This window comes from Rhopalosiphum maidis, chromosome 3, assembly GCF_003676215.2.
Source record: "Rhopalosiphum maidis isolate BTI-1 chromosome 3, ASM367621v3, whole genome shotgun sequence".
Taxonomy (NCBI): domain Eukaryota; kingdom Metazoa; phylum Arthropoda; class Insecta; order Hemiptera; family Aphididae; genus Rhopalosiphum; species Rhopalosiphum maidis.
The window spans coordinates 36,838,472-36,861,917 of record NC_040879.1 but is presented as its reverse complement, the minus strand read 5'-3'; the positions used below and the strand labels follow the sequence as shown (position 1 = coordinate 36,861,917).

The 23,446-nt window shown below is 27.8% G+C and overlaps 2 protein-coding genes across 2 annotated transcripts in view; one reads left to right on the top strand and one right to left on the bottom strand.

Moving 5' to 3' along the window:
* The window catches only part of LOC113557140 (carcinine transporter), a 46,635-nt gene that overhangs the window by 3,012 nt on the left and 20,177 nt on the right, over positions 1 to 23,446 (top strand). The gene's annotated exons all lie outside the window — the stretch shown is intronic.
* LOC113557141 lies at positions 7,491 to 22,682 on the bottom strand. The gene is made up of 4 exons (XM_026962472.1): positions 22,430 to 22,682; positions 19,644 to 19,749; positions 19,245 to 19,468; positions 7,491 to 10,370 (listed from the first exon to the last, which is right to left on the bottom strand). The coding sequence occupies exons 1-4, from the start codon at positions 22,538 to 22,540 to the stop codon at positions 9,504 to 9,506; spliced, it is 1,308 nt and encodes a 435-aa protein (XP_026818273.1). The 5' UTR covers positions 22,541 to 22,682; the 3' UTR covers positions 7,491 to 9,503.

Sequence of the window (23,446 nt, the reverse complement as noted above, 5' to 3'; positions counted from 1 at the left end):
ATATATTAACGTATTTCTTAAATTTATAAATAATTTTATGAGCTCTGTACTCCGTGTTGTGAAACACGTCCGAATGTTTGCCAAGTGTTGGAAATAAATCAACTCTCGTTGCGTTTTCCACACAATTTAGTCGTAAAAATTAAAAATATGATAAGTGCATAATAAGACTTGCCCGCACGTTAAAATCTGTGCAATAGAACTGAAAATAAAAATATTATATTTATTATTATAATAAACGCCGTATTAATGTATTATACAATAATGAATAGCTTCTTCCTCTGTTTTTTTCCACTACCGGTAGAAGATTATAATTTATGTACGGTAGTCACTTTCTCTGTCTCTAAATATATAACTCTGTCTTTCATTATATTACCGCCTATTGCTTGCGCCGTCTACCGGTGACCTATTCCCGTGGCCGGGTGTGTTCCAAAAAAAAAAAAAAAATCGACTTCGACTAAAAGGGTAAAACGTATTGTATTCATCGTTTATTCGGTGGCGGCGTAACTGCGTAAGTATACAATATCGTCGCATATATACACATAATAATATAACAATGTATCATATACTCCCTTTATTATACCGTCCTCGCGGCTTTTAACCGGCCTCGTGTTTGACCTAATAATAATACGACGAATGTAGAAGTAGAACAAGACGTGAGTATTGTGTATATATAGTATATACGGCGTAGGTAGGTAAGTGCAGTGTATGTGTGTGTGTGTGTGTGTGTGTGTGTGCATACATTATATTATTATAGCTGTTGACTCGGCGTTTATGTACGTAGGTACACAATAAGGGAAAATATTAAATTTACATCATTTGCAGACAATTATTATACCACGAAGTTGCTGTACAGCCGATCACAATAATATATTATTGTCGTTGTATAGTATTATAACGTAACCTATGTTTCGCATGGTGTATTTATCGTGTAGGTACTCTATATAATATCGCGTTCAAATGTTTCATATATTGATATATGCGTCTATCACACAACTTAATGTAAAATAAAAAATAATTGATGAATAATTTGTTTATAATGTTTATATACGGTAAGATGTAAGCGCTTCGTCCGGATCTGTGTGTTTATTAGTATTAAATATAGATTATAATCAAATTTATTCGGGAAACGAGCGAGAACGGCAGTTGTCATGAATTAATAATAATTGTAAATACACATTAATTGTTTATATGTATGTTTACCCATTTACTGTAGGTAATTTCATCCCGTAAGATTAAATAATTTAAAAATTCAATTAGCTTAAAATAGCGTCGTAGTGCAGTGTACATATAGATAAAGCAAGTGTAGTATTATAATGTTGTTTTAGTAATTTTATTTGAACATTCCAAGAATCTCGTCTAATATTGCTAATTATTGCGTAGGATAAAATATTAAACTAATTACGTGGTTTTAAACTACCACGCAAGATAGTATATCAACTATTAAAAAAAATATGATGTTGATATTATGCTGTTTATTTTTGAGTACTCTTATTTTTATACGTTATAATTGTTTTCAATATAATATAGTTTTACTTATCTATATTTTTTTATAAAATGATTACAATTTGATTTGTTAGTTTTTTAAAAATATTTACTGTTAAATGTTAAGGTATGAAAAGTCATATTGGTTGATTTCATTATAATATATTCATAATTGTATAGATATTTCTACTATAGAAAAATTGATTAAATTATCCAGTGTTGTTTGCTCATGTATAAGTTTACAGGTGTACATTTAGATGCATAGGTATAAATTATGTTTAAGTTAAAGTATATATACATAGGTACTTCTTATATTAATACAAATTAGATGATGCAGTAAAGTCGTCAAACATGTGTGCATCACACGGTTACATTACAGCATCATGCTAAAATGCTAAACCGACGATATTGCATGACAATTACTATTTTAATTTATAATAGTGTTATTCTAAAAATCGTCATATATCTACTGTCATTAATTAAATGATAATTATTATCAGAGGTATTATTAGAGGTATTCCTACAATTTTTCAAATCTAGATATCCATTATCTTACAATACATTATAATTTCTAAATAATAATTTAATTAGACGTTTACTTACTTATTATATTATTACTACAAGGAACCTGTGAATAATGTATATATTATCTAACTTTGTGCGTCCTACCTCGAACTTTGTGTGCGCCGCGAAATCAACTCAAGATGAGGGTGGCTGCCAGGCCGAAGATCAAGATTCGTTTCATTACAAACCGCAGCACAATATTATATGCTAAAACGGACACAAAAAAAGTTGGTTATAGATCGAGATTCGTGACTAAAATTTTATCGCATTGCATAAAACTATATGTACATTCACACTCGTGGACGCGAAAAACGTATAATTACCGGACAATCGAGAATAATAAAACTCTACAGATGTGGACGACAAATTTCTGACCGACATCTAAACTTTCAGGCATACATTACAATACCGTGTGGTAGTATTGTATAATTTATTTTGTAGAATCTTGTATAACTTAAATTAAATTTTTTAAGGGTGCTGCAATAACGTCACACAGATTCATTATTTTTAGTATTTAAAACAATGTTACACATATATATATTTACCGATATTGATGGTAAAATGAGATTACATTTTGAAGGTTTTCGAGGGTTATACAAAATTGTACGTAATTAATATAATACTTCACAGAAATGAAACGTATGCTTTCGAAACTATGGATATTACCCTCGTCGGGTTAGGTTAGGCTGGGTATCTCGTGGGTTTAGAAGATAGAACTTAAGCAGATTTGTATTTCGTAGACCACTCTTTTCCTAACGTGTCCGTTTACAAATTATATAATATAATTACAAATAAACAGTGAGTTTCCATAAACTACTCACGGTTGTCTGTACGCTGGCAACCGAGGTATGCTCATAACTAGGTTTCCAGGTATGCGGTATATTCCAGCGACCGGATTTCGAGTAATTGTTCGTTTATTATCATGCGCCTTATTATGATTTAAATTTTAAACCGCGGTTTACAGCTATGTCGTCTGACGTGTTGTGTCCAAAAGCTGAGTTCGACCCAACGCTGAAAATGTCCTGGTAGATTATGGTTAGTGAATGATACCAAGATTACCACGGTCAATTTGCAGTACCTATACGATAAAAGCTACATGAAACGGTCAGTTTTACTTAGGGTCCGTCTCGTCATCGTTCGCGATTGCGTATGTACCTCTATATAATATGTATTATTGTTCATTATTGTGCATGTCGAGCACGTGAAACGAAATTTAAACGCCAAAATTTCGATTTATATTCGACTTTTGTAGCGTTTCACCTACGAGTGGGTAGTGATAATGTAGTGATGTATATAGTGACGAGAATCATCTCGACGAGCTTCTATACTACTTCCGGCGCGGCAAAAGCGTAGTCCGTTTTCCAAGGATTACACATAGAACTATTATCGTAAAGGTAAGATGCATAAATCCTATATTATTATATTATAATTCCTTACACGTATAAGTGTTGGGGAATATAATTACTCGCTAGATATAAATGTTAAATTCACGCTATTACCTTCCTTCTAATCTTAGGGGGGCTCACGAGGTCGTGTATTCGAGAATTTGATCAAGTATACATCGTATAATAAAACACTATTTTTTAGTAAGCATAATATTAATATGAAGTATAAAATAATCATGCACCTTACCTGGCTCGCAGCTGCACATATATTGTTCTGTAATATAGTAAGGTGACACAAATAAAGAAATCTCTGAACACATGAATCCAAATAAATACAACACTGATTTAGCTCTTTAAAAGAAGAAGGTCCAGTTGTCGCTCGTAGGATTCGGTGCTGAGAGGTGTTGTTGATGTGACTGGATAGCATGTACTGGTGAAAAGGATGACACGGTCGGTATGACCAAAGTGGCTGGCGGCATTATCAAAGGCCTCTGCATTTCCAAGAAAATAGCTTTCTCCTTGTCGGTAGACCCGATAGAGGCCTTTATTCAGTTTTCCCTTGTTTCTGGCGGCAGATGAGAAAATAATATATATTTTTTTATTGTTACAAACACGTGTTCATTTCTACGTGACCTTACAATGCGAATCATCCTTTTCACCAGTGATGTAGATTTATATTTATATTGAGAGTAATCATTGTATGCGCATGACAACCAGTCTATTTGTTTATTTATTATTTTTAAGTTGTTATTCAATGATATGTGAGCATAATATCATTAAACGTGTTTTAGATTTTTTAAATTAAGTACAATCAATTAATTTATTGTTTTTGGAAAATTACTACCATGAACCATATAGCGGGGTAATACCAATCACACATAAATATATTGAAATGCTTACATTAAATTATCGGTATTCCAACTATATGTATTTGTTTCCTTTAAAATGTGTGACATTTGGACAATAGTTAGATAATTACAAGTATCAACAATTATTATATTATTATAATATTTTTAAAAGTTTGAATCGAGGTAATGACAATGATAGCTAGTTAAAATTAGCCGTCATCATTCAATTAGTTTTTGCTATTATTCTCATATCACACTTTTTTTTACCTAACCTAACCTAACCTAACACATTTAATTTACTTAAAGATTATAATATTTAGGTGAGTTATGAACAGATAATCTTTGTAATATTTAGATGTAAATGAAACAATCAATATTGAAGAAAACTATAAATTCTTATCTTGAGATTATTTTTGAGTTGGATAAGTATAACATAATATATCAAAATTAATAATAAACCCTTGGCGAGAATTTTTTTTTTATTTTATTGAAAACTGGTAATAGGTTCTAATAACAACTCTTATCAATAGGGCACAGATAAAAACTCAAAATATGTAAATATTTATGTTTTATGGTTTTATTTTTGCCAAAACATATGTATTAAAAAACATGAAATATTTTATAAAATATTTAAAAAAATGCATTTACTTCAAAGAAATTCAAAAATATGTGATAAATAATAATGAATACATTATATTTTATGTTTTGAAACGAGCTAATTTTTAATCAGAATTGAGAAATTTGTATTCGAGGCGATTAACTAATTATATACGTATTATGTAAAACTAATTATAGAAAAAATCTAAAATTTATCAGATTTTATAACATATATCATTGGCAATCATTCTCCTATACGTTTTGCCATATATTATATAATAATAATAGGTTTAAGGTATATTGAGAATTATTGTTGCTTTGTATTGTATTATTAATTCTTAGCATTATTGATTTCATAATAGATATATCTATATTCTATAGTCATTAGTCATAATTCACATATAATCTATATACATATGTGTATGTACAGATTGTGAATATTATCTATTATATGCAGTCTTACTAGTTCATCGTGGTCAACTATAATTGTGTGATTGGGCAGGAATAGATGTATAGGGCGTAGACAGGGATCCAGTGCAAAAGTTGGTGTACAATTATTGTGCCTGCATACCCCTTATACGTATATTACATGATCAATTATTTAAAAAGAATATGATTATTTAAATATTTGTATCATTTTAATAAAATAGATAGGTACTTCATAGTTTTATCATAAATTAATAAAAAAAACTATTCTTCTTCTTCTTCTTCTTCTTCTCAGCTTACCGGTCCATTAAGGACCATTGTTGCCTTCAACAGGTCTTTCCATCTCTCTCTATTGTAAGTAAACTCAAATGTCATATTCTGGTCTATGGCTTTCAAATCCTTGGTGACTACATCGATTCATCGGGTCCTGGGTCTTCCTAGGGGTCTTTTTTTTTGTTCATTTTTTCCACAAGTATTTTTTTTATTAGTTGACCATCCGCTCTCCAAGTGTGTCCAAACCACTCTAGTCTTAATAAAAAAACTATAACGAATAAAAATAACAACTTATAAAAGATTAACTTTTTTAATTGATAATTCAAATTTGTTGTATAAATAATTAAACTTTTAAAGTAAGTAAACTTAAATATCCAGAATACAACTTTCAAACAAATTTGTAATAAAACTTGTGGTGGTTATTTGAAATCTAGGAATTTTTAGTACCCTCAACATCTTCTTTCTGTAAATTTGGGCAAAATACAATAGTACACCATATTTAGAAAAAAATAGTGTTTAGATAAAAGACATTGTAGCATATTCTACCTAATATAATATAAACTTAAATAGTAATCATTATATCAGGGCTCGGGACTTAAAGCATTTGCTTATTTTTATGGATTGGATTAAAACGTAGCAGAGTGGTATGGAAGTGTATGTCATGTTAAAACGTGTTCAATTATGAAATTTGAAAATGCTCTTTTTGTTTTTTTAACGATTTTTTAAAATATGCATTTTTCCAGTTTTTCTGATTATTTTTGCTTTTTTGATCAGTTTTTTTACTTTTTATGGTTTTATCAGAAAATTCCTCGAAAAATCTATAAAAAATAAGGCGAAATGTCTCGAAAGTGAAGTTTGATATTTTTATAATATAAAGATTTATTTTTATTTGTTACTTTTTAGTTAGACATTTTTCCTAATCATTTTGTTTCAATATTTTTTGTAGTCTTTAATTAAATTATTTTTAGCACAGTTAAAAATTATGTCTAGTACTCTAGTACCTACTTTATAATGTAAAAAGAAAGTTTTTTTTTTGATTAAATATTTTTTTTCAAATTTAAGTTTTTTAAATGTTTATTTGAGTGCTTATAATGATGTTTTTAAGTGATTTTTTAAGTGCTATTTTAAAGATTTTAAGTGCTATAGTCCCGGGCCCTGATATAATTATACACTAGCAACAATCAAAATATGTGTATCACTTTTTAATTATTAAAAATCATAAAATAGAACTTTTTTCTTTTTTAAATATGTATTATTTTGTTATTATTTAATAATTATTTTTTGTTTCAAAATAATCAAAATAATTAAGACATTATTTAATTTAATAACAATAATATGTATAGATTAATTAACGAGTTAAAAAATTATAGTGTTGTGCACCACTACACTTCAGTACTGCAGTGGGCAGGTCAATAATGCCATTTTAATTTCTAATGCCAACTGCCCAAATTGAGCTTGAATAATAGTGCGTTTTCACAAATTAAACATACTGCCGTGTTATGGGTTGCATCAGGGAACTGAGACATGGCAGGCCGTCGGTCATTCGTTATCCGCCGCCGTTATAATCGCATACTATTATGTTTCAAACGTTTTACTGGTGTATGTTGTTAAAACATCTTATCGTTAATGTTTACCAGCGCAAAAACGATAATTGTGCCACACCAATATTGACATACATACAATAATAGGTAGACGAGAAAAAAAGTGGAGGCTCCAAAGTACACCTTAGCTATACTCACGGAAGCCCCGTACCCGACTGGACGATTCCATTCGTACAAAGAGCAAACATTGCAGACATTATGTGCGTGTAGCTGGCATATATGTGGATATAATGCATATTTATAATATGTATGTTTTGACGTGTATGAGAACATTTGAAATAAATTATAACATAAAGAGCAGCGTATTTCGATAACGGAGCTGTACAATTTATTATTAAATATGCATAATAATATGCTGTACATACTTATATTATATACTAAACAATTCGTTTGTTACAAACGGCATATATAATATATATGTGATAAAATAATCTACGAGTGATCGTATTTAAAAAAAAACATACAAATATAATATAATGTCGGCAAACGGCCGAGCTGGTGATATCGACAAATAACGCGATTAACATAATAACATAATATAAACATCTGCAAACAATGACTTAGTTTAACGGTGAAAATATAAAATATAATCACAAGACGATAACGGCACACAAACGCGTATTATATTATTATTGTAATGATAGCGTGAACTTGAATAAAAAATAATTTTACAAAACAAATTTATATTAATTCTATCATCTTAATTCGCGAATAAAATAATAAACACGGTCCATGTATGTTCAAATACGGGTTCAATACAGCCTAAAAAATAATTTCACTGTTTCAAACTGAATTTTGTTGGATACGAAAATCGCATAATACCTACTTAAAATTAATTGTATTAGCAAGCATATTATGGCGGGCGTATTTCGTAAATTCCAATAATACTCTTTTAGTGTTATTATTTATTGGGGGTTTTCATGTGTATATATTGCAGTTGAAATATTCAGAATACCAATGAAATTATTGTATGAGTTTATGATATCGTATACGATTTTGGTATTTATTTTATATTTGATTTTGAGCTGAGATTTTACTCGATCGTAAACTTAATTTCTGATAAACGTATAGAATAATGTTACTTACGATAATAAATAAAGTCGAAAATCAAGTGTCTATTATAATATGCGTATCTTCTCGTTTACAATCATGCGAAAGGGTTTGCAAACCTTAACACACAAGCACATACGATTACATGTCGTGCTTGTTTTACACACAACGGTGTCAATACCATGATAGGGGAAAAATTAAAGTTTTAAATATACCTATTTTTTTTTTTATTTCTTTTGTCATAATATAATTTTGAAGTTTTAATTAGTAGGTAAAAATGTATATAATTATACTATTTGCTATAGATGGTACTAAAAATTAGATAATATTGATAATGAGAAGTAGCCATAATAGATTATTATACTTAATTATATGTTTTTATGTAGGAAAAATATTCGTAATTGTAGTTATTTCTCATTATTATTACCTATTCGTTTAGCATTATTCATTGATTTATCCTAGATCCAACAGTCTTTCAATATAATATAAAATTTTTAAAAAGTATTCAAGTATAAAATATATAAATAATGTGTGCTTGTTTTAAAAAAACTATAACAAACTAAAAATAATATTATTTATAAATACTTTCTAATAAAGTATTTTTTTTTATACATCCGTTACATAAATCATACTATTAACTACACGAGAATCATATACATTGTACGTTCACTAGCTCTTCTTGATCGACGTAAGACGTAACGTTGGATCGAAAGTTTGGTTATGGAATTAAATATAAGAACACGTCATCATCTATAAAATAGTCGCTCATTCTTCTGAAAGAATGTATTTTAGTTTACTATGTAACATGTATATATTTTTAAATTCAACAAAAATAGAGAGTATATCAATCAAAATGAAAAGTAACTCGAGTATAGATTGCATGTTCGTATTGTACTTATACCGCAAACGACGACGACTGATAAACATATCGAATAACCCTTTTACGAAAAGTCACGCTAAATGGGAACTTCTAGAGAGAAAATCTTTAGTGTTGCTTTTTGCTATAGTAATAATAATAAAATATCTACAAAGAACTTATCGATTAGCAATAAACTTTTCTGCCCTATCAGGGTTCTGCTGTGCATGAGGGGGGAGGGTGAATCGGTGAATGTTTGTTTAAGATTTTCAGATTTTCCGACGCCATACGTAGGATCATACGATTCTATTTGAGACGTATAAAATAATAATATTACCGGTCGTATAGCGCGTCGACGGGAAGGCGAAAATAGGGGAAACCATGACGGGTGTGGTGGGACAACGAAAACTCGAGCTGGCGGTCAATACCGCCCGCAAACGTGAGGTGACGTGATCACACCGTGCGCGTGGGCCCGGCTCCGGTCCCAGTCGATAACCGCGACGTCAGTCCGTGGATCGAATGGTCCGCGGCTGCAGCACGCGAAAGCCCGCTTGACGAACGCCGCGTTCACGCCCACGTCGTTCAGGCCATCGCTGACCATCCGCAAGTACCGCTTGGCGTTCGGCGAAAGCGCGTCATCAACGGCCACCGTCGTACCCGACCCTGCGGCCACCAGGTCGGCCGCCGTTACGCGATCGTCGCTGGCCCGCGCGCCGGCGCAACGGCTGTCGTCGTCTGTTTCCCGCTCGGACGAAGATGACGACGATCGCCGACTGATTTTGCTGACACTGCCGTCGTCCGCAGATGACTCACTGGCGGCCACCGTGACCGTGGCCGCGGACGACGGTGGATCGAATTTGATGTCGCTGACCGTCAGGTGCGTCTCGCTCACGTCTACCACCGTGTCGTCCAACGAACGGGTCTGGAAGAACGTGTTCCGCACGAACTTGAAAAACGGTATGATGACGAACGTGAACATGCGTTTTATGAACGCGAACGTCTTGCTGAACCATTGGAACGATTTGGACGGACCGGAACTGCCAGACGACGTGTCGTCCGGATCCGATTCGAACACCGCTTGTCGTTTGCTGTTAGTCTTTGTCCTCCTGGACGCGGTGGTCGCGTTCGTCGACAGCTTGACAGTCACATTGGTCGCGTCCACTGTTGTCATCACCGGTCCGGTTAAGTACAGACCATACGCTTGCCAACCGTTTCGGCATGGCGCGCTGTCGTCTCCCACTTGTCCGGTGCCATTCCCGTTCAGCTTCCACGCATTCGATGACATCGTCTGAAATTGGTCCAATATTCGTGTAAAAAGTTTTTTTGTTTTTTAGCAGCCAACACACAACCATTGACAGCGTACGCTATCGTGTCAACAGGCACCACTGCAGGAAGTCCATATATAATATTAAGTGAGATATGATACTAAGAGTTGAGGACCACTAGCTGTTAATTGTCATTATTGACTTACATATAGACTGCCATGTGTATTTTTTAAATTTTCATTTTATTTTCATATATGAGCGTGTTACTAAAACTTTTTGTTATTAATTGATAATAATATTATGATAATACAATTTTTAATTTGAAAATAACCTTAAAATAATATTGAGCTTTTAAGATAATTTTCAGGAAATGTCTATCAAATACTTTATTTTAATAAAATATAGTATTTTATTTAATGTATCAAAAACATTAAATTATTTATTTGTATTGAATAATAGGATCATTTATGATAATTGCCAAATTATTTTCATTTTGTTATTTTTAATGTGCGATGCAAGTGTGCATACTTTCAAAAGATCACTTTAAAATAATATGTTGGACGTAATTATTAGTTTATACTCTAGGTGGGTCTAACTCAAAAATATGGTCTAGAACCAAATTTTTTAATCATGTGTCGAATCGAACATTTCATTCAATATCAAACCGAACATGTTACGATCGTCGATTTTGTAAACGATACTAAGCTAAAATAATTATATGTTAGTCAGTTAGTCTATAAATAATTCAATAACACAAGAAATAATCGTTGTTCGGATAATAACATAGTTTTGATTATATTTTTATAATTTTAAAAAGGAATAGAATGAACATTCAATTCTACACTTAAAAAATAATAATATGCCTAAAATATGGGTGTATTTTCGTCGATAAAATAGACGTAGATAAAATAAAAATTTAAAAATAAATTTTTTTTTTTTGAAATATGAACAGTTCGCCTCTCCTCTAACCAATACCGGTTTTTTGTTATTTAATTAGCTTTTGGGGAAAGCTACATATAGAATGTTAGTAGTATTCTCAGTATTCTCCCAAAGTTTTAAATTTGAACAGTGAACACCTAACCTAATCCGGAATACCTATAATTAAATGTATTAAATTTGCTGTATATTATCTTATACACATATATATATATTAATATATTGTTGTACGATAAGGCTGTCACTTTGTCTAAGTATAGTCACAGAACATTAAAAGTATATTAAAAATATGACATTATCGCATAAAATAAGCTAACATCTATCAGGCACGCAAAGAAATTATAACATAATTTAATCGACATTTTATTGCTCGTAATTTTCATTGTCTTTATTTTTATTAATAATAAAATAAAAGTGTTTTTACGTTCCCTATTATATCGATAATTTTTTTTTGTTTAAACGTTATAAGATAGAGAAAATGTTACTAATCACCCGGGGTTTTCGTCTTTCCTAGTATCCTTAAATGCGTTATTGTGTCGTTAAATTACAATAAAAATTAATTAATTTGAGAGTAAATTGAACGTACATAGAGTATATGAGTATATATGATTTATTATTCAAAACTCATCTAACTCATTTAAATATTATCTAATATATTGATCAAACTATTATCTATATAAATATATAATAGTTATAATTAGTTATAATAATTAAAGTTAAGTTCAAAGGATATATAAATATATATACCTATATATATATATATGTATATTAAATCTGGTAGTTTAATTTATTTTTTCAGAAATAGAGAAAGAAATACAAAAAATAAAGATAAAAGCAAATCCGTACCGGAACAAATGGGTCACAAAAATGTGTACCACGTTGTTCCAGAAATGCCATAACCTAATGGTCTGTGTAGTAGTACGAATGATGAAGTTACGAGATAAACACATATTGGAACGTGTCGTTCCGTACACCTGTCAAATGAGTGTATAACTCTCTAACGTATTCGCGAGTTTATTAGTTCTCCTTTGTTGTTGTACATGGAATTCTATTATTTATCGTCATATTATTATATTCATCATCATAAAGTCTAACTACGCAAAATGCATTGTGTTTGTTTTGATTAATTTTATTAATTTAACGGACAATGTAAATTTGAAAATAAGAAAAACATGGGTTTACATACTTATAGGTGATATATACCTAATACTTCTACTATTTTTATTCTATAGGAAGTAAAATCATTTAGTTTGTTCGTAAACAATTGTTTTTTAAATCTCCGAAAAACAATAACTCTCTAAATTATTTGAAGGCAAGTAAAAGTTATTGATGCGTAAATAATATGCATTGATTAAAAAGTTTGATTACGTATTATATAATTAATGGTGTATAATGTTATGATGTTATTATAAATGTGTATATACTAGGTAGTATAAAGTAATGTAATATTTAAAAACCAGAAATTTAAATATTTAATCAAACAACCATATGTGACACAATTACGTTGCTTGTATGCAGTATATATGTTGATAAGATAAACAAATTAAAAAAAAGCTAGTGCGCAGCTGGTTTAGTGTGCGAGTTACTTGAGTTGCTGTTATTTATGCTGTGTTATTGAATTTGAAAATAATCAATAATAATAAACTAATACACGTGAAAAAGCGATTCTGATAAGAGTAGTATTGTATTTAAATTAATTTGTTTCAAACCTTCTCATAGGGTTTTCATATTTGCTTGTACATATTACAAGGATACTAAGAAACTAAGAAATAAAAAAACGACATTTCAAAATAAGCATTAATATTATGTATTTGTTGAAAAATATATTATTTTTAACCCTTACACTGCTATGGACGCACATACGCGTCCTATAATTTTAAAAATCAATAAAAGCTGTTATCAATAATGTGATAATATCATTAAATGGTAAATAATTAGACGAATCCAAAGAGACAATAAAAAAAATATATATGAAAATTATTAAAAAAGTTATAATCAAAAAAATTTATTTGATTTTCAACGGTTCCCAAATTGTCATTATTTGATTAACTGAAATAATAGTTCATTATCGAATATTTGGGAATCAATCACTAACTTAATTAACTAATATGTACAAAAGAGTTATTAGAAAAAATTTTTTTTTATTGATAGTTATTATTTGAGCTATAACAATATTTAAAACAATACGAAAAAAAATATTAAAAAATAAAATTTAATCCCAGCACAGTGCTGTGAACTGGGAAAAAATAATTCAGCAGGGAAAGGGTTAAGAAAATATATTAAAAATATTTTAATATATTTACCAGACATAAAAAGTCTGTATTATAAGGAATTTGTTTACAATGTATCTTTTGAGTATAATTATATATTTATATATCATAGAATTATAGAAATGTGAAAAATGCATGATAAAAAAAATGTTAAAACATAAAATATAATAGCTGTTATAAAGTACTAAGTACCAATTATATTTATTAAGTTGTTAACATTTCACCATTAGTGGATTGGCTATTTATTAATAAAAAATATTGATTGTGTGTAAATTTACCTTGCTTAGGTACCTAATAATACTTAACGTACAAAATGTACCTATACAAATATACAATCCACTCGTTGGTATATTAAGAAATATATAGGTAATATGTATTTAGTTTTAAATTTCAATGGATCTTTTTTAACAAATTAAATGTATAGTATCTATTTTTATAACTTTATTAGTAGTTTTGAAATTAATAATTTTATACTTTTATTTATTATTATACCATTATATTATTATTTTAGACACTAAGCTAAAAATTATATAAAATATAGAAATTATTTATTATATTTTGTACTGCATATTATTTTAAATCCTGTAATTGTATATTTATATGCCTGCATAAAATAACTTTTTAACACAATAAGACTTATTTCTTGTATTTGGGTAAAAGTTTGGTTTTTAATTATTATTGTCTATTTGCTATTAAAATAAATACAAAATCATAAATTATGCTAAATTAAAAAAAAATTGTCTTCTGTTAATAATATATAACATAATACCTTTAGTATAGGTATATTATTGTGTTATTATGAGATGGGACTAATATTGTAATACATTTTTAAGTAATCACTTGAACAAAATAAAAGTCCATTAACTAAAAGCGGGTAATAGTCATTAATAATTTACATCTGACAACGACGTAGGTGACACATCATGGATACATGCCAAATATTCCTAAGCGTTGCTCTCGATTATAGATACCTATTATGTCGAGCAATTTCGTTGATGAAAAACAAGGTTTAAAAATTGTTATTATATATTTATTGTTTTTTATTTTGTTTGTATCTAATATTGAGTAGATATTAGAAGACGTAAAAATCTAAAATTAAAAGCACAATATCTATGTATAATTTTTTTAATTGATTTTTTGGTCAATATAATTAATTGTTATCACTTATATTAGTTAACTATTGACTGGTATAATTTAAAATGTTACGAATATTGCTTTTAGTTTTAACTTTTGAGTGTTTCGTCCAAGATTTAATGTATGTATTTAAGTTTCTTATAAAACAATTATATACAAGTGGTATGTATGTTGCAGCCACTTAATAAAGTTGTTAATTTTTATGAAAAAAATAGATACCTTTTTTCATCATAAACATAATAATTTATACCTATTGTAAATATTATATTAATTATAAATATAATAAGTAGTTATTGTAATTGAAAATAAATTTATTGTAATTTATACAGTTGTATACAATTGTAAAAATAATCAATAAGACAACATCATCATTTTTAAAATCAAGCCAATTTAACTTTTGGACTTTTTTTACTATTTTAAATTGTTAATAATTACCTATATTATGAATTGATGATTTATTAAGTTAATTTAGTTACCCCCTAGTTTGTTATCTTAATTGGCCAAAATAAATAATATTTATTTGTTCAGAAAATTTTGTAAAAGTTGAATTAGCTACAGTTTTATAAATGTATATATTTATAATGTGTAAGTTTAATTTACCCTATTAAAAATTATTTTTAATACGTATTTTTTAAATGTATCAGGTATGCTTATATTTTAATTATTGTTAATGTATTAAACAATTATTGCGAATTTCTGATTGTTATAATTTATAGTACTTTGCCACTTAAACCACATAAAATCTATAATGCGTTCTTAAAATTTCTTATATATCAAAATGGTTATATTACACTTATTCATTTGAAATTTGAATTTAAAATGTATATTATTAAGTTTTAAAACTTTACGTGCTTTAAAACAAATAAATAAAAAATTAAGTATAAAGTCTAACCAGTTATTATTTCAATAGATAATATAGGTAATTTATAATTCTTACTACTAAATCAACCGCATTAAGAGCATTTTTTAAATGCATTTAAATAAAGACTTAAAAGTCTTTAAAAATATGTATTATAAAAAATGAGTTTAAAATTTATTTCTAAGAGCTTTAAGAGTTAATAAATTATATATCAAATCTATTTTTTAAACAATTTTTCAATAATAGTTTAAGTATTTTGAAACATATAATGTATTAAGTATTTTTAGATACGAGAACGGCGGACGACGAGTGTGGCATATCTAATATTATAATAAGCTGCCACTATATTGATAGCCCATTGTGTTTATGGTTAATTTATTACAACATAAAAATTAGTTTGGTAGTTTATGTCAAACTATATTTTTTAAAAGCTTTAAGAAAAATTAAATTTTTTAAAGTTTATCAAAAAATTCTAAATAAAATAAATATTGAAATTATTAACTAATAACTATCATATAATATATATGTTTTTATTGTTTTAATTTCCTGTTGGGAAAATTACATTTTAAAATATCAGAAAAAAATGATATTATATAAAAATACCAGGTATAATAACAATCAATAGACAATGAGTAAAGATGAATTCCCACTAGTGGCTTTTCCTAAAAATCAATAACCTAAATAACGTTTTAAAAAATAAAAAAATAACTAATAAAATAATTAATAAAAAAAACACAAAAAGAGTATATTATATAATTTTTCTCGTTATTTTGAACTATCTATTGAATACATTTTTGTGAGTCAATATTTAATAGCATAATGGGTTTTCAAATGTCACTTTAAATGTCGTTCTTTATCAGTGACGTATATTCGTTTTGACATATATTTAAATCGATTTGATGAAGTCTGTGAATGCTTTTACACTTGTCAAATTATTATCATGTCTCGAGCATAAAAACAGTATGATAATGATACATTCTTGATAAGATGTGTCGACGTAAATATATTCGTATTTTTACTATTTTGCAAAATTTTGATAGAACACAATATATCAAAACAATTTTTAAAATATTTTCAAGTGTTTAATAATTGGCAAAAACTGGGATAATCATTTTGATATACAGTATATCCTTAGGTTGAGTGTCCTTAGTCATTGAGTAAATCATTGAAATGTATGTGTTAAATTTATATTCAATAATTGCGTACGAAAAACGATTCTAAACGGAGACGTCATGTCGCAATTCATTTTTCTATTAGTATTTAAGAGAATTAACTTTTTCCAAAAATAAATCACATAGGTATATTACACAATAATAACTATTATTTTATTTCATATTATTAATAGCTATTGTTAACTCATAAGCCAATACCAACGTACCGTAAAACGGTATGAAAAGGTATCAAGTCCTTACGAATGAATATAGTTTGAATTTCATAAAAATAGATTAAATTGGTATTTTTTCAATTTTTTTGTTTAAATAATACTCAATTTTATCAAAATTTGAACTTCAAATGCTCATAATAATTAATGAGAATATACACTCAACTTTTTGTTTTATTTCTAGTAATAAAAACGTATTAACTTATAAGAAACTATGTATTACATCATTAAACTTTTTGGTCAAACATACATTTTATAAAAAAAATTATCAAATGCTATTTATTCAAACTTAATTAGTATTCCAAAATGGAACTACAGAACCGTAAAACAAATGATATAAATATGATGTTTTATCTTATATATGATTATATGCTGGTATCGATTTCAATCATGTTAGTGTTCAATGTATATAATATATGTCTAATATCTAAGTATGTTTAGTAATTACTAAAAGCTGTTCATGTTTTATTACGGGATATATGATTAAATTTTATTAGTATAACTAGGATTTGTATGCATATGATGAATATTTTATTGGTCGATTTTAATATTCAGCATATTTAAAATGTATATGTACCTATATTTAAACATTTTATAGTTTTTATATTTATAATTCATATTTCATAATTTAAAGGTCATATTTAGTTTTTTAATGATGTATCACATTATTTTGTATATTTAAAGTAACAAGTTTACGTACAATTTTGAGAAAATAAAAATAAATAGACTTAATAAAGACTACTAATTAAGTAAAAGCAAAAAGGATAAATTAAAGTCTACCCACTCAATTATTATTTTCTACCATATTAGTTTTCTTTCTCTATTTTGGTACTTTTTTTTTTTTTAAAAAATTATAATTAGTTATTAATTTATTAATTAATCAATAAACATTCATATAACTTGATTGATATTAATTTAAAACTAAAACCTAAATCATAATTTTGTAAATTTGCATATATTATATTGCATATATATCGGATTCCTATTTTACAATTTTTAATGCATAAACGCATATTTTTATGAACATATTTCGTAATTTTTTAATTTACTTATATAAGCCTTATAGACTTATAAGTTTATATATTTTTTTTATAAACGACTCTATAAATTATTATTGATTATTGTATTATATAATTATATTATTTAGATGATTGAAGATTTAAGTCGACGTCATTAATTTAGTCTTAAAAATGAAGAAGTAAAAAGAGGAGTACGTGGGAGTTGTCGGCAGTAAAATGTTGGCTTCATTGGGTGGAAATACTTCTTTTATCTAATCCGATTCGTTGTCTTGGCACGGTCTCAAGCATTCCGGTATAGCCCCGGCACACTTGAAGTTTGCGTCACGAAGGTTGAAAAAAATAAATACAGAAAAAAATAAATGGAACTCTCTCGTTTGCGCCTAATTATATATTTTAATCTGACAAATGGTTTTTAAAATATCGCGCTTAACAGGTTATAGCAGACTACGAGTACGTATGTATTTAAATAAATATAAATTTTAGAGAGGATTCGGATGTTGTTAAATTGGTAAATTTTTTTAAACATCACTCTTCAATTAATTTACAAGATAAGCTTGCAGAATTTGACAATATGTAGTTAATTAATTCAATTTATATTTTTAAAAAATTGTATTTTTTTTTTTTTTTTTTAATGCACTAGTAAATTAAATTTTTATACTATAATAGAAAATATGGTTGAATATTAAAATACAAAAGTAAAATTATAATAATATTACAATTTTAACAGTACATATTTTTTCAACAGTCTCTTATTTAAACTGTTTTCTGTCTTAAATTAAATATTAATGTCATATAATTATTGGTCTTTATCATTGGACCTATTGATGTTTAAAATTTAAGGAAAAACTGTAATTATATAAATATAATATTATATGACATAATATAGTATTACTTAAGGATGTTTATGAATTTGCCTAAATGCATTTTATATACATGCATCCATATTTTGATATTTTTTTAGTTTTAAGGCTTTTTGAAACTTATTATATATTTCAATTTTTTTTTATCATGCAATGTTATATTATGATAAATAATTTTGAAATATAATTGATATGTAAAATTTGTTTATTTTAGGCCCGCGCATAAGTGCATTATTACAATAGGTTTAGCTATACTTATGGTCTACAGGCACATAGATTGATTTTATTCTATGCTTATATAATAAAAACTTTTAGAGTGCATTTTTCGATATGTAAGTATCTATTTTATGCATATTTTAATATTCATATCGGCTTTAGTGTATAATATATTTCAATTTTGGCTTTAAATTAATGATTATTCAGGTGATTGTTACTCACGTTATTGCCGACTACAGGTATTTGTCCGACCGAATGGATTTTGGCGTTAACGAACGTTGCCCAGACGCCGGTAAAACCTTTCCACTGAAAGCACACGTGGTACCACTGTCCTCTGATTAATTGCATACCTTCCGATGCCACTAGGCGGTTTTTGATCGTCACTCTCATAGTTTCTTTGGGGTGCATGTGCATCCGCCACAACATTAGTGGTTCTTTTTTATTTCCTGAATGTAGATAATTAGATGTATTAAGTACACATTCCACGATATATTAATTCTATCCAGAATTAATTTCTGAAATATCTAAATTAATCTTATAGGTATTCAGGTGTCGATTTATTAAATTTATTCGAGTTTGAATTTTTTAAGAATATGTATATAGGGTATTTATATGATTTACCTGTAAGGCGTATTATTGTTTGCGTGTGGGTGAAATTTAACAGTTTTATCCACGTGCAGATCGTAAAATCCGTAAGATTGAATGATAAGTCTTCAAATTGCAAGTACTGAAATAATAAGTATCACAGATATTATTATATTATATTGTTAAAATTATATAGATTGTTCATTGGTAATTCTCGTGTATTATACGATGAAACAAAATAAATATAATTACTATTATATTTATGTACATAATACATATAGATGTAGGTAAATGCATTTTTAACAAATTACATTAATCTCGTTATCTATAAAAATATTTTATTGTTCATAATACTTCTCGTGACAATCGTCTACCACAATGTCCTGTCCTATTATAATATGACAAATGTATTTTTACAAATAATAATATTTTATTGCACAACCTTATCTATGTAGGCACCTATATAGTTATACTTAACGAATCGATTCATTTTCTGGATTTATGTTTCAGTTACGTATGTGCTCACACTTGTTGTCATTGTGGTAATTGCTATGTTGTTTAAAAAAATGTCAATTTCTTAGCACAGCTATTTATATTTTGTCCCATATCAAATTGAATATTACAACAAAATATAAAACTTCAAAATCACAACTAGAGTGGTGCAAACATTAACTAAATATCGTTAGTCTATAATATAATACGTAGAGCATAACAAAGGCTGTATTAAATAGGTATTAGGGCGAAGACCAAAATTCGAAATATTAATAATATATTATAATGTAAAATATTACTTTAATCTAAATTTTTTTATCATTGATAGTTAGTTATTTTTATATGCTTAAAATATTTAACACTTGAATGTATTGATATGTAAAAATTGTTTTATTTTTAATATTCATTTACTGATGAAATAAATAACTTGTATGTAGATTTTTAAGCGATTCAGTAAACATTATAATACTAACACTTGATATTATACTAAACGCCGTTTGACGTTATAAATAAATGTTTGTAAATATATTTTGTTTTTAAATAGGACGATTTATATATGAAAAAAAAATTAAAAATCATGTATTGTGGTCTACGGATATGTAAATATTTTCATTATAAACTAGATGGCTTTGAATTCTGCAGCTCATACTATTTCCCTAGATGTTGCCAACCCCTTCAAATATTTTTTCAAGTATGCTTTTTATATTTCATTACTCATAACAGCTAATATAATTTTTTTCCGCAGCAAGTATGACTCACTAAATAATATTTTAAAAACTTTTTTATACAGATTTATTATTAATGTATCATACATTATTATTTATTAACATGGCTTAAAAGAAATCATTACTATCAAAAAACTTTGTATGCTATAAAATCTACTCATAAATATTGTTTTACATTTATTTAGGCATCTATCAGTTCATAAATAATTTAATTATCAGTATATAATATATTTTATATCAACATAATATTAGTACACGGAGTACTAATATAAAATGATTTTTTTATAAATATCGTATATTCGTATGTGAATTTAATAATACGACTTTTCTTGGCCAAGAAAAGACGAGCTTTGTAAAGCTTTAAATCTGAATCCATAATTTGAGGTTACGGTGATTTAGAGCGTAATAAAAATTCGTATACAAATTTCACATGAAACGATATGCAAATGAGCTGCAATTTCATTTGCTGTTTAAACGCCAAGCTTCAAAATAATTTAGCATTTCAAAGTCGACAATAATTATATAAGAAAACAAAATGTCATAAACTTTAATCATTATTTTGTTAGCATATCTGGGTGGCACAGTCACACAAAGGTGTGTTATGTCTTAGTCCTATGTGTTTATTATACTATCCAAAACAATTTTATTAATAAATTAATTCTTATAAAATTTATTTCATTTAAAATATGTGTAAATATATACAATTTTTTTTATTATTAAAATTATATTGTTTTACATGGTTTTTATTAAGGTAAATGCATTTACTAGCAAACTGATAGGTATATTTGTTTCATCAAAACATTCAGTAAATAAAGGCCATCATTATAATATATTTTTTAAATGTTTGATTCCACGCCAAGTTATACATTAGGTCTTGGGACGTAAACAATAAATATAAATATAAACATAATATGTTAGTCTTTAATATTATAGAACAAAATATCCAAGTATAAAATTCAAATATATATTATTAGGTATTTATTTTCCTGGTTTCCTGGATTCTAATATTATTAATGTATGATTTGTTTAATTTTCAAAATAATTTGTAGAATTTGCCGATTAAGAATCTGTCGTACAAGGAATGTAAATAAGACTACTAGCTTTGATAAAATAATCGTAAAATATGTGTTCATTTTTAACGAATTGAATTTAAACCAATTTGTAAATCGTTTAAGTTGAGAAAAATTAACTATTTTAAATTATGTAATAATAGTGTGATTAAAATCTTATAAAGTAATATTTTTTTGTGGCAAAAGAGATTTATTATTATTTTTTAAATTAAAATTGATGTTAGTTAAATTATGATTATATTTGTTTAAGCACTTATAGTATTTTAAAACATCTCTATACTCATAAAATAGTCGTTTATACCGTTCAGGAATCTATAAAAGTAAAAACATTAATAAATTAATAAATTATATTAAAGTATATATGATGGACACGAATATATGTATAATTTAAATAATCGTTATATTCGTTGTATAGTTTTATTGTTTTAAAATTTTATTATTTTTGATAGGGAAAAAATCACAAGTATATAATATTATAGAGCCAACTGAATTATCGGCTGATTAAATAAAAATTAATTATCTTCAGCAAGCTCACTTGGATCGCATTGTTTGGTGTCATCTCGATCTTTGATGCGGTCAAGTCCAATAAACGATCAGACGAGACAGTGGCGGTGACAAAGTACACGAGTATGAACTTCAGTACCATAATGATATCGCGTCGCTAGGCTGATTGTATATTGTTCGGTTTTTCTTTCGTCTCTCCCGGACCGGTCGTACGCGATGTCGGAGCACACACTATCTCGAAGTCTGGTCGACAGTAGCCTCGACGGGCACACGTCCCGCACCCGTTGTCGTTATGAAACGCGCGATAGTATAATATAATACACATTATATTATTATTATTTAATAATAACGTTTTCGGTATTGGCATTATAACTGTTACTATCACTATTATTGTTATTACGATTTCCTCACCACTGCGCCAACCTACAGTACCTACCAATACCACCGCTGCCGCGGTGGCGTATCTGATCGCCAGTGCCCCGACAGAAGTGAAAGCGTTTGCGTGAGTTTTGATTTTTTTTTTTTGATTTTTTTTCTCTCTTCTCTTTATTGGTAAGCATATTATATAGGCAGGTGCGTATATTATAATATATTGTCACCGCGTTAGAACGTCGTGTGTATAGTATATTATTATACATAGGTACGCCCAGCGGTGTGCCTTTCTCGGATGATTATAATACACTAGTTAAACCAGCTATACATTAGAATACACATGGTTATTATTATTATTATTATTATCATCATCCTCGTACGAAGCATGCGTGCCACATGTTTAGTGTAACCGTATAGGTACTTGTGCGGGCAGCAGCCGTTTTCTTATTTTTTCCGAAAAACGAAATCCGCAAACTACATTGTATTGTTTGGGTTTTGTTATTTTTTTAGAAAAAAAAAAAGATATTTTATTATTTGTCACTAATTGTATAGCTATTATCGTGTTGACTGTAGAACGGGTTTCCGCTTGGTGTTTTAAAACATAAGCCATGCTGAAATTGTTGATAATAATATAATATATTATTTAGTGTAGGTATTATGCATAAAGAATAAAACA